Source organism: Rhinoderma darwinii, chromosome 5 (assembly GCF_050947455.1).
Source record: "Rhinoderma darwinii isolate aRhiDar2 chromosome 5, aRhiDar2.hap1, whole genome shotgun sequence".
NCBI classification, from domain to species: Eukaryota; Metazoa; Chordata; class Amphibia; order Anura; family Rhinodermatidae; genus Rhinoderma; species Rhinoderma darwinii.
The window spans coordinates 295,906,857-295,922,232 of NC_134691.1; the positions used below are offsets into that span (position 1 = coordinate 295,906,857).

Here is a 15,376-nt window from a genome sequence, read left to right on the forward strand (position 1 = left end):
AAAAAAACAATCTTAAAATCACTTGGATAAGTAAAAGCATTCCAGAGTTATTACCACATAAAGTGACACTTCAGATATGTCAAATGGGAATGCGTCTTGAAGTCCAATACAGACCGTGTTCTTAAGGGGTTAAAACAGACTGTGTCCTTAAGGGGTTAAAATATGTTTTCTCCAATAATTTTTATTTTAATGTCTGGATACATGCTGCTACTGACTCCAAGCAGAACAAAGCAATGAAAAAAAACAGGATGTCCAAAGTACAGGATGCAGATACCTCAAAGAAGAGACAACATGGCTAATCCACATGAATTGCTCTGATGTTACAATAAATACTATACAAACTATAGTAAAAATCCATACATTGCCGCATAAATTCAGATGACAATACTGCAATCTAGTCAGATGCATGGTATATGTATGCAGCAGTAGCTGTGGCTTGGATTGTGATGATGAAACAGGTGGAATAGGGAGGGGCCCCATGTGTTATTCCGGAAACAAAGCTTTGTCGAATGAAACGGCGCTAAAAGATCACACACACTGGACCGTAGCCAACTCTTCCGTCTTCTCCTGCCTGACTCCTTAGAGCTTACACACAAGTAAAGTACAGGCGACAGAATGGCTGCAAAGAGAAGGAGAAGAGACTTGAATCCCGGGGTAAGAGCTAGCAGATTGTTAGTTGAAGGTTGAATCTGCGTGTCGGTTCTAATCCGAATGATGACTATGCAAAATGCATGGTGTCAGATGCTATGGAGATGATGTAGATAGCAGAATGTAGTTCTAAGGGTATGTTCACATGTACAAAAAGAAGTGGCTGAAAATTGCAGAGCTGTTATCAAGGGAAAACAGCCTCTGATTTCAAGGGTTTTTTGAAGCTGAAAATGAAGCTTTTTTTTTTTTAAATTTATTTCTTCTAAATTATTTTTTCATAGGGTCAATGGAAAATCAGCTCCAAAAACGCTTCAAGAAGTGAAATGGTACTTCTTTTTACGGGGTGTTTTTTTTAATACAGCAGCGTAAAAATACATCTCATGTGCACAGCACAGTGTATTTCCCATTGAATAGAATGGGAAGCTGTTTGTAGGCATTTTGCTAGTGTTTTTCCCAACGTATTTCAAGGTATTTACCCTCAAAAATAAGTCTGGAAAAACTCTATTAAAAAAGCTATTTGATTTTTGTTGGGCACATAAATGTTACATATAGTGTATATGCGGCTATTGATTTTCATATCAATATAAGAAACCTACGTGAAAAACTACGTGTGAATATACCCTAAGAGCCAAATCAGCTTTACTGTTCTGTTGTCATAAAGTGCATTTCTTGCTCCAGGTATGACTTTTGTTATTGCGCGGTTCAGCCTCCATTCTTCACGCATTTTTCTTTTATATGATTCTATTATTACTATGCTCAGTGTTTCTCTTTGAAATGTAAACATTACAGCATTTTGTTTTTATGGCTATGTTTCGCATTACGGATACTTATTTGAATGATATTATGTCAGGTGGGTACTACAGTATATCTGTTTGCTGATCATCTTCATGTAGTGTATGGACCATCTAGTATGTAGACAAGTAATAAAGAGATCATTTTGGTATCTACCAGTATACTGTACGTTGGAGTTTTGTGGTGGGACCTCTTACTGAATAGGCAATAAAGTAGCCTCTGATATCATAATCCCCTGTACCATATGAAGGAAGATTAAAACCTATATCAAGTACCCTGCACACACTGCAGATTTTGTTGCAGACTTAAAAATCGGTTCCGTTCATCTGGAAAAAGTGGTTTAAAAATCTGCAGGAAACTTAAAGGCTATGTACACCTTTTAAAGGGTAACTAAACGTTCAACAAACTTCTAACTTGTTATAGTGACATGTCAGAAGTTTTGATTGGTGGGGGTCCGAGCACTGAGACCCCCGCGAATCGCTAAGAGGAAGCGGCAGTAGCGCTCATATGAGCTCTCAGCCGCTTTGTTTCTGTTCGGCTTTCTCCGGAATGCTGATGTAGCGGTTTACGGGCCCATAGACATTCTATTGAGCCCATACATACACTGCTACATTGATTTCCGGAAAAAGCTGAACAGAAACTAAGCCGCTCAGCGCTCACACAAGCACTTCTGCTGCTTTGTTTTAGTATTTGGTGGGGATCCCAGTGCTCGGACCCCCACCAATCAAAACTTCTGACATGTCACTATAAAGGGGGATTCACACGAACGTGTATTGGGTCCGTGCGGGCCGCGTGGTTTTCACGCGCCACGCACAGACCAATACAAGTCTATGGGGCAGTACAGACAGTCCGTGCTTTTTGCGCAGCGTTTGTCCGCTGCGCAAAAAGCGCGACATGGTCAATATCTCCGCGTATTTCGCGCATCACGCACCCATTGAAGTCAATGGGTGCGTGAAAACCACGCAGGTCGCACGGAAGCACTTCCGTGCGAACTGCCTGTTTCGCGCACCAGCTGTCAAAATGATGAATGTAAACAGAAAAGCACCACGTGCTTTTCTGTTTACAAACATCCAAACGGAGTGTCTTTGAGATGAGCGAACCCGGACAACCGAACCGAACTTCACCGGGTTCGGCCGAACTCGTTTTCGCCGAACCCGGCAAAAAAAATTCCGGTACGCGACGTCAGGAGATAGTCACTGTCCAGGGTGCTGAAAGAGTTAAACTGTTTCAGCACCCTGGACAGTGACTTCCGATCCCAATATACATGAACGTGTAAAAAAAAAAAGAAGTTCTGACTTACCGATAACTCCCGGCTTCTTCCTCCAGTCTGACCTCCCGGGATGACAATTCAGTCCAAGTGACAGCTCCAGCCAATCACAGGCCAAGCACAGGCTGCAGCGGTCACATGGACTGCGGCGTCATCCAGGGAGGTGGGGCCCGATGTCAAGAGAGGCGCGTCACCAAGGACGCGTCACCAAGGCAACGGCCGGGAGGGAAGTTCTCGGTAAGTACGAACTTTTTCTTTTTTTTTTAAAAGGTTTCTCGATATTGTGATCGGCATTCACTGTCGAGGGTGCTGAAAGAGTTAACTGCCGATCAGTTAACTCTTTCAGCACCCTGGACAGTGACTGACGTCGACTAGACTCATCTCTATGATGGCGGCTGCGCGAAAATCACGCAGCCGCGCATCATACACGGATGACACACGGAGCTGTCAAGTGGTTTTTGCGCGCGCAAAAACGCAACGTTCGTCTGAATAAGCCCTACCACGTCAGAGGTTTGTTGAATGTTTAGTTACCCTTTAAAAGATTTTTAAACCACTTATAAATTGACTTTTCTTAACTTTTTTTTTATTTTTTACTTTTCACGATACAGCTTCTATGTATTCTGTACACACAGAAGCTATATCATACTAGCTGGATCCCGTATGTCAGATACTCGCTTTCAGCCGAGCCGTTAGTTCAGCTGAAATGATGTAAGAATATAGTATACATAGAAGCTGTATCGACAAAAGTAAACATTATTTTTAATAAAAGTAAATTTTCAAAGTTGTACATAGCCTTCAGAGATGGTTTCACACACAGCATTTTTCTGTGTTGTGTCTGTTTGTGCAGCCAGATGTTACACTTAAGGCCTCCTGCACACGGGCTATCCGCAATCACTGACAACGCACACAAAAGGTTTGCATTCATTTCAATGGTGCCAGACCGCAATTGTGAACTGTAAAATGACTTGTCCTGAGTTTGTGAAGACCCCACAGGGTCCGTGTAAACCACGGTCATGTTTTTGGGCCCACAGAAATGCATAGGTCTACAAATCATCCACACTTTTGCGGATGAATTGCGGATGCAAAAAAACATTTGTGTGCATGAGGCCTAAGTCGACAGTAAAATATGAAAAGCACTACGTACGCTGCATTTTTACTTGTGAAGTTTTTGTTCCATTTTGTGGCAAGTGGCGGTTTTTTCCAAACACAGCATGCTCTGGGCGTGGCATTTCTACCATAAAGCCTCTATAGGACTTAAAAAAACGCTAGATGTAAAACCGGTACAAAATGCCATAAAAAGTGCTTGTTTTAACCCCTTCCCGCTTTGGCCACTTTTAACGTTCCTGACAGCCTCATTTTTCAAATCTGACATGTTTCACTTTATGTGGTAATAACTTTGGAATGCTTTTCTCGTGACAAATTGGACTTTGCTACTGCCAAAATGTGCTCGATATATTCAGTATTTAATTGTGAAAAACACCAAAATGTAGCGAAAAATTAGCCTTTTTCAAAATTTAAATGTATCAACTAGTAAGACAGGCAGTAATACCACACATAGTGTTGCTAATTAACATCCCCCATATGTCCACTTTAGATTGGCATCGTTTTTTGAACATCCTTTTATTTTTCTAGGACGTTAGACTGCTTAGAACTTTAGCAGCAATTTCTCACATTTTCAAGAAAATTTCAAAAGGCTATTTTTACAGGAGCCAGTTCAGTTGTGAAGTGGCTTTGAGGGCTTTATATATTAGTAACCCCCAATAAGTCACCCCATTTTAATAACTGCACCCCTCAAAGTATTCAAAACCGCATTTAGAAAGTTTTTTTTAACCCTTTAGACGTTTCACAGGAATTAAAGCAAAGTAGAGATGACATTTACAAATTCAATTTTTTTTTGCAGAAATTTATTTTGAATCCATTTTTTTTTGTAACACAGAAAGTTTTACCAGAGAGACGTAACTCAATATTTATTGCCCAGATACTGCAATTTTTATAAATATCCCACATGTGGCCCTAGTGTGCTTATGGACTAAAGCACGGGCCTCCGAAACAAAGGAGCACCTAGAGGATTTTGGGCCTCCTATTTATTAGAAAATATTTTAGGCACCATGTCAGGTTTGAAGGGCTCTTGTGCCAAAACAGTGGAAATCCCCCAAAAGTGACCCCATTTGTGAAGCTACACCCCTCAAGAAAGTTATCTAGGGGTATTGTGAGCATTTTGACCACACGGTTTTATTGCAGAAATTATTGGACGTAGGCCGTGAAAATTAACATCTACATTTTTTCAAAGAAAATGTAGGTTTAGCTAATTTTTTATAACTTCCACAAGGACTACTGGAGAAAAAGCAGTGCAACATTTGTAAGGCAATTTCTCCCGAGTAAAACAATACCCCACATGTGGTAATATACGGCTGTTTGGATACACGGCAGGGCTTAGAATGGAAAGGGCATCATTTGGCTTTTGGAGCTCAAATTTAGCAGGAATGGTTTGCGGAGGCCATGTCGCATTTGCAAAGCCCCTGATGGACCAAAACAGTCAAAACACCAAAAAAGTGACTCCATTTAGGAAACTACACCCCTTGAGGAATTCATCTAGGGGTGTAGTGAGCATTTTGACCCCACAGGTGTTTCATAGATTTTATTAGAATTGGGCAGTGAAAATAAAAACAATCCTTTTTTCTTCAATAAGACGTAGCTTTAGCTCAAAATTTTTCATTTTCTCAACAAATAAAAGGAGAAAAAGAACCCCAACATTTGTAAAGCATCTTCTCTGGAGAACAGAAATACCCCATATGTGGTCATAAACTGCTGTTTGGGCACACGACAAGGATCAGAAGAGAAGGAGCGCCATTTGGCTTTTGGAGCACAGATTTCACTGGATTGGTTTCTTGACACCATGTCGCTGTTGCAACACCCCTAAGGTACCAGTACAGCGGAAACTAACCAAAAGTGACTCCATTCACCAAACTACACCCCTTGAAGAATTCATCTAGGGGTGTAGTGAATCTGATATGTTCGTGTGAATGTAGCCTAAGGCAGCCCAAACCCTGGACTGTTACTTTTCTCTTCTACTTCAGCAACCGATACCTTTTTTCCAGGTTTCTTGCCTAAAAAATAAGGAGAAAGGACACTCTCTCTTGTAACATTCCTTTCAAATATATAATTCTGGGCCCAAATCCTTCCCCTTAGTAGCCACACTTCTACAATATAATATATATATATATATATATATATATGTATATATATATATATATATATATATATATCACACAAGAAAGGTGAGGTGAGAGTGAAGTGGACTATAAGGCTACGTGAAAAAAAGGGCAGTTAAAGAGGCTCTGTCACCCGATTATCAAATCCCTATCTCTTATTGCATGTGATCGGAGCGGCAATGTAGATAACCGTAACGTTTTTTTTTTTTTTAAAAACGATAATTTTTGGCCAAGTTATGAGCAATTTTATATTTATGCAAATGAACCTTTCTAATGGACAACTGGGAGTGTGTTTTCTCTTATTTCCAACTGGGCGTGTATTGTGTTTGTAACATCTGGGCGTGTTTACTTGTTTTACTAGCTGGGCGTTGTGAATAGAAGTGTTTGTCAGCATCATATGTCGGCATCATGCACTTCTATTCACAACGCCCAGCTAGTAAAACAAGTAAACACGCCCAGATGTTACAAACACAATACACGCCCAGTTGGAAATAAGAGAAAACACGCCCAGTTGTCCATTAGAAAGGCTAATTTGCATAAATATAAAATTGCTCATAACTTGGCCGGTAATCTACATTGCCGATCACATGCAATAGGAGATAGGGATTTGATAATCCGGTGACAGAGCCTCTTTAACAGATCAACTGTCAGGTTTTTCATGGCTGTTTTGCATCAGTGTGTCTCAAAATTTGAATCCATTTCCTGGCCGTCTGATGAGATTTTTAATCCCCATTTGCCATCCGTTTTTCATGGACATGAATTAGTTTTATTCGTTAGTTTTTTTTTTGTCCCTGCCACCTGAAAACATAACAGTGCCCATGTAGATAGTGACGCAATACCACTGTAGATAGTGCCCTCTGTAGATAGTGCCACAGTGCCTGCTGTACGTAGTGTGCCTGTGCCCACATAGTGCCACAGTTCCCACTGTAGATAGTGCCACACAGTGCCCATGTAAATAGCGCCACAGTGTCCCCTGTAGGTAGTGCACTTATAATGCCACAGTGCCCATGTAGATAGTGCCACACCCATACCTCCCAACCATCCCGTATTCAGCACGACCGTCCCGGATTCCGGGCGGTCTCCCGCTGTCCCGGGCAGCTGGGGGTATGTCCCGCTGTCAACTGTATCTGCGTCCTCAGGACGTAGATACAGTCGAACTTAATGCTGAAGCAGGGAACCATCAGCTCCCTGCTTCAGAATTAGTTACGAGGGGAGAAGCAGAGGGAGCTCCTCCACTCGCCGAGGACTCCCCGAGCACAGTGCTACTTTGAGCATTGTGCTAGGGGAAGCCCTTGACGTCCCTGTCCATATATAGTCAGTGGCTACTGATTTAGCAGAATCCCTGTTGCCGATCTGGCCAGGGATTCCACTCCTAGAGGAAACCCCTGAGCTCACTGTCCATATATGGACATTGACATCAGGGGCTCCTCCTGGAGCGGAAGCCCCGGCCAGAGTCGGCAACGGGGATTCCGCTCAAGGAGTAGCCACTGACGTCACTGTCCATATATGGACAGTGACATCAGGGCTTCCCTCTAGGAGCAGAACCCCCGGCCTATGCTCTGGGTGGGGATTCCGCTCCTAGAGGGAATCCCAATGGCACTATCTACATGGACACTGTGGCACTATCTACAAGAGCACTGGCACTTTGGGGGCATTATATTGTATAAGGGCAGCTAGGGGGTATTGTACTGTATGGAGGCATTATGCTGTATGGGGGAAGCTATGGAGGCATTATACTGTATGGGGCAGCTATGGATGCATTACACTGTATGGGGCATTATACTGTATGGGGCACCTATTGGGCATTATGCTGTATGGGGGAATTTGTTTTGGCATTATATTACATGGGGGCATCTGTTTTGGCTTTATACTGTATGGGGGCATTATACTCTAAGGTGGCAGCTATTTGGCATTATACTGTGTGGTGGCAGCTATTTACTGTGTGGGAGGCACTATGGGAGCATGATACTGTGTGAGCTGAACCAGGTGTGTATGGACGGGTATTGAATGGGATTAGAGACATGGCATAAAATAGAAAAAAAAATGCCGCTACACGTGCCGCATCGGTTGTCCCTCTTTGTCAACTTGAAAGCTGAGAGGTATATCCACAACCCCAGTATATAGCACACCCCCTGCAGATAGCACCACCCCCCCATGCAGATAGCGCCACTCCCACTGTAGATAGCACCCCCCCGTCCCCTGTAAATAGCACCACCTTCACTGTAGCTCCCTGTAGGAGCGGAATCCCTCTGGCCGGGGATTCCGCTACTAAAGGGAGCCCCTGATGTCCCTGTCCATATATGGACAGTGACGTCAGGGGCTAACTCTAAAAGCGGAATCCCCTGCCGGCAGCTCTCTGGCTGGGGATTTCGCTCCAGGAGTAGCCCTTGACGTCACTGTCCATATATAGATAGTGATGCCAGGGGTTTCTCCAATAGCGAAATCCCCAGCCAGAGTGTCGGCCTGGGATTCCGCTCCTAGAGAAAGCCCCTAATGTCACTGTCCAAATGACAGTGACATCAGGGGCTCTATCTAGAAGTGGAATCCCCTGCCAGAGCGATCTGACAGCCCAAGGCCTATAAAACAACAGTCAGCCCGTGCAATCTGTTGGCAAAGGAAGCCTCATCACTTTGTTGATGCTGTGACCTCACTAAACAACATTTGTCTCCATGCAGGTAATTGCCTGGACACAACTGCACCTGTGTGATCATAGCACCATAAGGGTATGTTCACACACAGTGTTTTCAGACTTAATTCAGACGTTTTACGCCTCGAATTACGCCTGAAATAACGCCCCTAATATACCTACAAACATCTGCCCATTGCTTTCAATGGGTTTTACGGTGTTCTGTTCCCACAAGCCTTAATTCTACGCGTCGCTGTCAAAATACGGCGCGTAAAATGACGGCTCGTCAAAAGCAGTGCAGGGCACTTCTTGGGACGTTTTTGGAGGTGTTTTTCATTGACTCCATTGAAAAAGTGATTGAGAAACGTCCGTAAAATACACAGCTATAAAAACGTCTGAAAATCAGGAGCTGTTTTTGCCTGAAAACAGCTCCGTATTTCAGAAGTTTTTAGTCACTGCGTGTGGACATACCCTCTGGCTTCCTTCACCCACACTTTTTAGTATAATGGTGCATGCGGTTTTTTGCAAATAGTGTGTTTTACTACCTGCGTCTCTTTTATGTGGCATTTTTTAATATTGCAATTGTGATGCAAAGATCGTGTGATGCAAAGATTCCTCTTTGCAACACATGAATTATTCTGAATAAAAACCGCCACAAAAAACGATCATAAAGAACACAACACACATTGACACACATATTTTTTGAAGAGCTAAAAAAAACTATGGAGATCTATGGGAGAAAACAGCAATAACTGTTTCAGAAAACGGCAAGTCACCCTTGCTGCGATAAAAAAGAACAAAAACACTATTGAACTGAAAAACACCACAAGAAAACCACAATGAGCCACTAAAGGCTTAATGAGACAATAAAAAGCGCTTAATATTTCAGGATTAATTTTCATAAAAACACTGCGTGTAAAGCCACTCTTATTGTCCATTGTATTAAGACCCTCTGCCGGTGCCTTACATTTACGTCCCAGGGCGCGAAGGAGTTAAGGGACTGCATTGTTTATTGATTCATAAAGAACAGGATAAGGGCATGACCACACGTAGCGGAATTGCTCTGGAATTCCGCTGCGGACAGTCTGCAGCGGAAATCCGCAGCGTACACGTTTCTCCATTGCCTTCCACAGCTTTTTAGTTGTGTTCGTTTACACGTTGCGGACAATTCCGCTGCGTAGCATAGGCTGCGGCGCGGAATTTGGTGTCCGCAGCATACAATGGTTGTTGCGGACGTGTAGCGGACTTGTTGCGGACTCATTGCGGAATTTCTCCATTGACTTCAATGGAGAGTCAAAATTCCGCAATGAAGTCCGCAGATGTTATGTAGATGTTATGTGTGCTGCGGAGCGTATTGGTTTTACTAACATGACATTTCTTCATTCTGGCTGGACCTATGTATTTCTAGGTCTACAGCCACACTGAGGAAGTCAATGGGGCTCCCGTAATTACGGGTGACTACGTGTGTGCACCCATAATTTCGGGTGACTACGTGTGTGCACCCGTAATTACGGGAGCGTTGCTAGGCGACGTCAGTAAATAGTCACTGTCCAGGGTGCTGAAAGAGTTAAGCGATCGGCAGTAACTGTTTCAGCACCCTGGACAGTGACTTCCGATCACAAGATACATCAACCTGTAAAAAAATAGAAGTTCCTACTTACCGAGAACTCCCTGCTTCTTCCTCCAGTCCGGCCTCCCAGGATGATGTTTCAGTCCAAGTGATGGCTGCAGCCAATCACAGGCTGCAGCAGTCACATGGACTGCCGCGTCATCCAGGGAGGTCGGGCTGGATGGCGAAAGAGTGACGCGTCACCAAGACAACGGCCGGGTAAGTATGAATTTCTTTTTACTTTTACTAGGGAAAGGGCTGTCCCTTCTCTCTATCCTGCACTGATAGAGAGAAGGGAAGCCCTCTTCCCCATAATACGCAACGGCTAGTCCGCATCCATTTAATGCCCATTTTAGGCAAAGCCGCAACAGAATCTGCAACGCAGATTCTGTGCGGCATTGATGCGGACAGTGGCGGAAGAAATCCGCCACGTCTGGGCGTGCCCTAACAAGACTACATTACAAATATACACAGCACTAATAAAAAAAGAATAAAGAATAAAAGTTTCCTGCAGAATTTTACCTATTAGGGCACGTTCAGACGTGGCACAGTTATTCCGCTGCAAATGTTGGTGCAGATTTGGGGCAATTACGCAATGAATCTGCACCAACATTTGCATATTTGACAGGTAACTCAGACGTGGCAGAAAACACAGCGGACTTGCCACAGATTTCAGTTTTTGCATTGCAAAGGCTGAAATACGCAGTGAAATTCCGCTTCTTCTCCGCAACAGACAATTCTGCACCGCAGCCTATGGTCCGCAGCGGAATTTTCGGCAAAGTCTGAACTAACTTTCCTAAAAATGTATAGAAACAAATGTAAAAAACGTCTGAACGTGCCCTTATTGTCTAAATTTCCTTCAATGTTTATATCTCATTTCTTTATCCCAGGCACTGCTGTCTGTTATTGTCCCCACTACACTTTCAGCTTCTCAGTTCTTATACATAGTACAGGGGATGATTTTTATAGTCAGGAATTAAAACTGATGTAATAAATATATTTTGCTCCATGTGACGTTTCTTGTTTTCTTCATGTATCTTATACTGTGATCATCGTGAATTTGTTTTCTCGGTCATGAATATTTTCTAAAGGCTACACCCCTGTCCAGCCCTCTTATAATGCATAATTTTGAAGCTTCCTCTACATTTCACAAGCTGATTGGCCTGTCATGTGACCTCACATTCACTGCTGAGCAACAGTGAACTTGATTGGTCAATCCCCTCTCTGAAGCTCCAGCCATTGGTTACCCACACACGTAGTAGATTTGTTGCAGATTTTATGCAGTGTTTATGCAGCAAAATCTACACATGATATGTGCGAATTTTGCTGCGGATTTCATCCCATCTTCATTGAAAAGGGTGAAAGCTGCAGTGAACCTCCAGAACAGAATGAGCATGGTATGTACTTGAAAATCCACAGCATGCTCTAATTTTTTGATTTCCGGAAAATCTGCAGCAATTACGCTACATGTGAACATAGCCTTATTGGGATAATGTTAGGCTTAGTTTTGGGATGGGCGGCCTAAGTGCCAAAATGTCGCCTTGTCTGTATCAGTAAGATATTACCTGTGCAAATAGAAATCTCTCTAAAAGGCTAAGCAATTTTACTTGGTAAGTTAAAGATAGCACATCTTTTTACATTTCTCTCTAATATTATATAAAGATCCATTACTGTTTGGATAGTACTTATAAAATTCTGATCAATATCCATTACTTTGCTAGTATCATTCTGTTTCCCCTCAACCATCTGTCATAGTGAAATTAAGAACTACAAAAAAAAAATATCAAAGAACAAGAGTTCAATACAATAAAGAAAAATGTAACCAGAATTCAATAAAGTGAGCAGGGAAAGTGCAGACAGCAATTTAATGACCAATTAACTGTACAATAGCAGAGTGGTTTCCAACTAAAGCATTTTAGTGATTTACTGTAGAACGTTAAAAAAGAGCTAAAATGAATGAGATGTAACAAAGTAAATAGAGATCTTTTTGAAGCTTGTCCAGAGATTGCTACACAATATAGATGTCTCAAAAGTCTTGTGCCACTGACGTCCACACTAATCAGCTTCTTTTACCTTTAAAATATAAATGCCAAAAGTTGACCTGGCTTTATAATGTATAACCTTATATGACCCCATCCTCTTCAGTAATAAAAAAAAAATCCTGCATTGTTTGGCACAAAAAAATGGGGGAGGAATCCTCCAGCTCACCGATTTCAATGTTCGATCCCGGACTGTGCACGGATCCTCATTGCCGCAATCGATTGAATTGGGAGAAAAGAGAAAACTTGATCCAGCACTTGTTTAAAAGAAAAGAATCTTCCAACTTTATTGTGATTTCTTTAAAATGCAATAAGCACAAAGAGGTGGATGCCGCAAAAAGCCTACGCGTTTCCAACGAATCACTCGTTCTTAATCATGGAGTGTCATATATACCACATCATACAGTACACCCTGCATTTGTATCCGGTGGACTCGTTTATGGATACTCCCAAAACTCCCCTCACATCCAACGGCTGGGAAACGTCACAAGTTAACGCTATATTGGAACAGGTAGATAACCTAAGTCCTGCCTTATCATTTAGGCTAAATAGAAAATCTGGAATAGCACCTGCACCCCTTGCCTCTACCTGTGAATATACCCACTGCCGTGACGTAGTGGTCTTGATGACAAGTGAGGGAGTGCAATGATCAAAATTCCATGTTTGTCATATATGAACCTCAATCTGTTTGAAATTTGACATGTTCCAGCATATAACCTAGATCACTTGGAGATCCATTACAATCCAAATTGAACTGCTTCTTATAAACATAGATGGATCTGCTGTATCTTGCAAGTGTACACAAATCTGAGTTTTCTATTACAGCACACAATGTGACAATATTAATATTCTGAGCCCATCCACTCCTTTTGTGCTTATTGCATTTTAAAGAAATCACAATAAAGTTGAAAGACTTTTTTTTTTTTTAAATTGATTATTAAATTTTTCATTAACATTAACATTCTACAGTGTTTTTGTTTTAACTACCATAATTAAATCATAAACAGAAAACAAGAGAACATACAATACCCCCCCCCCCACCCATCCCTTTCCTGATGCCAAAGAAGATAATGAGAGAGAAAAAGGAAAAAAAAAATACAAATATCAAACATGAGGCCTTAGGGGAGGGGTAGGAAACTTTTTTCTGCCAAGGCCCATTAGGATATTTAAAGGATCATTCGAGGGCCATACAAAATTTTCAACTTAAAAATGAGCCTGGTATATTTGGTCAAACATCTAATTAACTCACCCCTAATGTGATGGCTGCAACTGCTTCTCTTTGGTGAGGCGTGTGATGTTAGCCGGTATTGATGATGTTGCTACTGTGTCAGTCAGTCTGGAGCGCAGTCGACTCTTTACAATGGTAAGTTTTGAAAAGATTTGCTCGCAGCAGTAAGTTGCTCCGAATATTCAGTTCTATGGGACTTACGGAAACAGCGTAGTTCAGCAAGCTACGCTGTTTTCTTCTTCATGGTCAGAAATCACACAAATCAGCCACAACACAAAGAGGTAGAACAGGGTTTAGGGAGCCCCGTTCCAGAGCTAGATCTGCATCTATCTGACAATTGACATATCTTGTGGATATATCATAAATGTACTTGATGAAAAATAAAAAAACCTTTAAGTTACCTGACCTCACTTCATGCTTTTAGGACAGGTCGTATCCTATGTCTACACTACATCTAAATTTCTACATTTAGGCCTCAGCTAAGTTTCTAAATTTTAGGTCAGGAGCAGGAGGAGGGCAGATGGAGCCAGGTACTGTCATTCACTACTAATGAATGAGGATGCGGCGGTCTGAGTGTGGAGGTCAGTGCGTGCTGGCTCGGGAGTAGGCCAGTCCAGTCACCTGACCTCACGTCAGGACTGGTCCACTCCCGGGCCGGCACTCATCGGCCTCACTCAGACCGCCACCATACTCCTGCTCCCAAATGTGAGTGAGTAGGGCGGACAGAGCCAAGTAGGGAATGACACGGAGACAGCTGCGGTCCGAGTGAGGTCAGGGCGTGCTGTGATGGGAGTGGACCAGTCCAGTCACCTTACCGCACGTCACTGACATGAGGTCAGGTGACTGGACTGTGGCGGCAGAGGAGTGGACCAGTCTGGTTACCTGACCTAAGTCACCTGACCTTACGTCACTGACTCGGGTCAGGTGACTGGACTGGTCCACTCCTGGGCTTGCACGCACCGACCTCACTCAAACTGCCACCATACTTGGTTCTGTCCGCCAGTCCCCTAAATGTGAGTGAGTAGGGCAGATGGAGCCAAGTAGCGAATGACTTGGCGGCAGCGCGGTCTGAGTGAGGTCGGCCAGATCAAGTGATCTCATGGGCCATATACAGCCCATGGGCCGGACGTTCCCCACCCCTGCCTTAGGTCAATAACTTTGTACCTGGTATCTAGTCGGCCTATCCAACTTCTCCATCTATTATAAAATATTAATACCTCCCTATTGGGAGATAGTAAGATCTTTCATGGAGCAGTACTCTATACTGCCTTTTGCCATTCAATCTTAATTAATTAACCTGTTAGTGACCACCAACACGACTTTTCACGGCAGTCACTAACAGGCTTTATTCTGATGCTTACGCCTTTTCACGGCACTGCATCAGAATAAAGCTGCACAGCTGGGAACCGTTAAAAGTCCCTGTTCTCAGCTACCGAAGGGGCAGGGCGGCTCGAGCGGGTGAATCGAAATCCGCCCGTTTGACCCCTTCGATGCGGTGCTCAATAGCGAGCACCGCAACTAAGTGGTTTTGGAGAGAGGGAGGGAGCTCCCTCTCTCACACCACCAGCACCCTGCTATGACGTCGCAGGGTGCCAGTCTCTTCTATGGCAGCCAGGGGCCTAATAAAGGCCCCCAAGTCTGCCTGTAGTGGATGCCTGCTAGGCCATGCCTCCGGCATGGCCTAGCAGATGCCTGTCCATTGTAAACGGACAGGCAGTAATACACTGCAATACAGAGGTATTGCAGTGTATTACAAAAGCGATCTGATGATCGCGTAGTGAAGTCCCCTAGTGGGACTAGTAAAAAGTAAAAAAGTTTAAGTTTAACAAAGTTATTAATAAATAAATGAGAAAAAAAATGCAAAACCCACTTTTTCCCCTTACAAAATGCTTTATTATGAAAAAAAAATAAAGTTACACATATTTGGTATCGCCGTGTCCATAACAACCCCAACT

The 15,376-nt window shown here is 43.0% G+C and overlaps 1 protein-coding gene across 1 annotated transcript in view; it reads left to right on the forward strand.

The window, feature by feature from the left end:
- Positions 1-457: 457 nt before the first annotated feature.
- The window catches only part of LOC142651984 (ATP-binding cassette sub-family B member 5-like), a 73,614-nt gene continuing 58,695 nt past the window's right edge, over positions 458-15,376 (forward strand). The window contains exon 1 of the mRNA XM_075827308.1: positions 458-654. Coding sequence (XP_075683423.1) covers positions 616-654 — 39 coding nt within the window. The 5' untranslated portion in view covers positions 458-615. The remainder of the gene's footprint in view (positions 655-15,376) is intronic.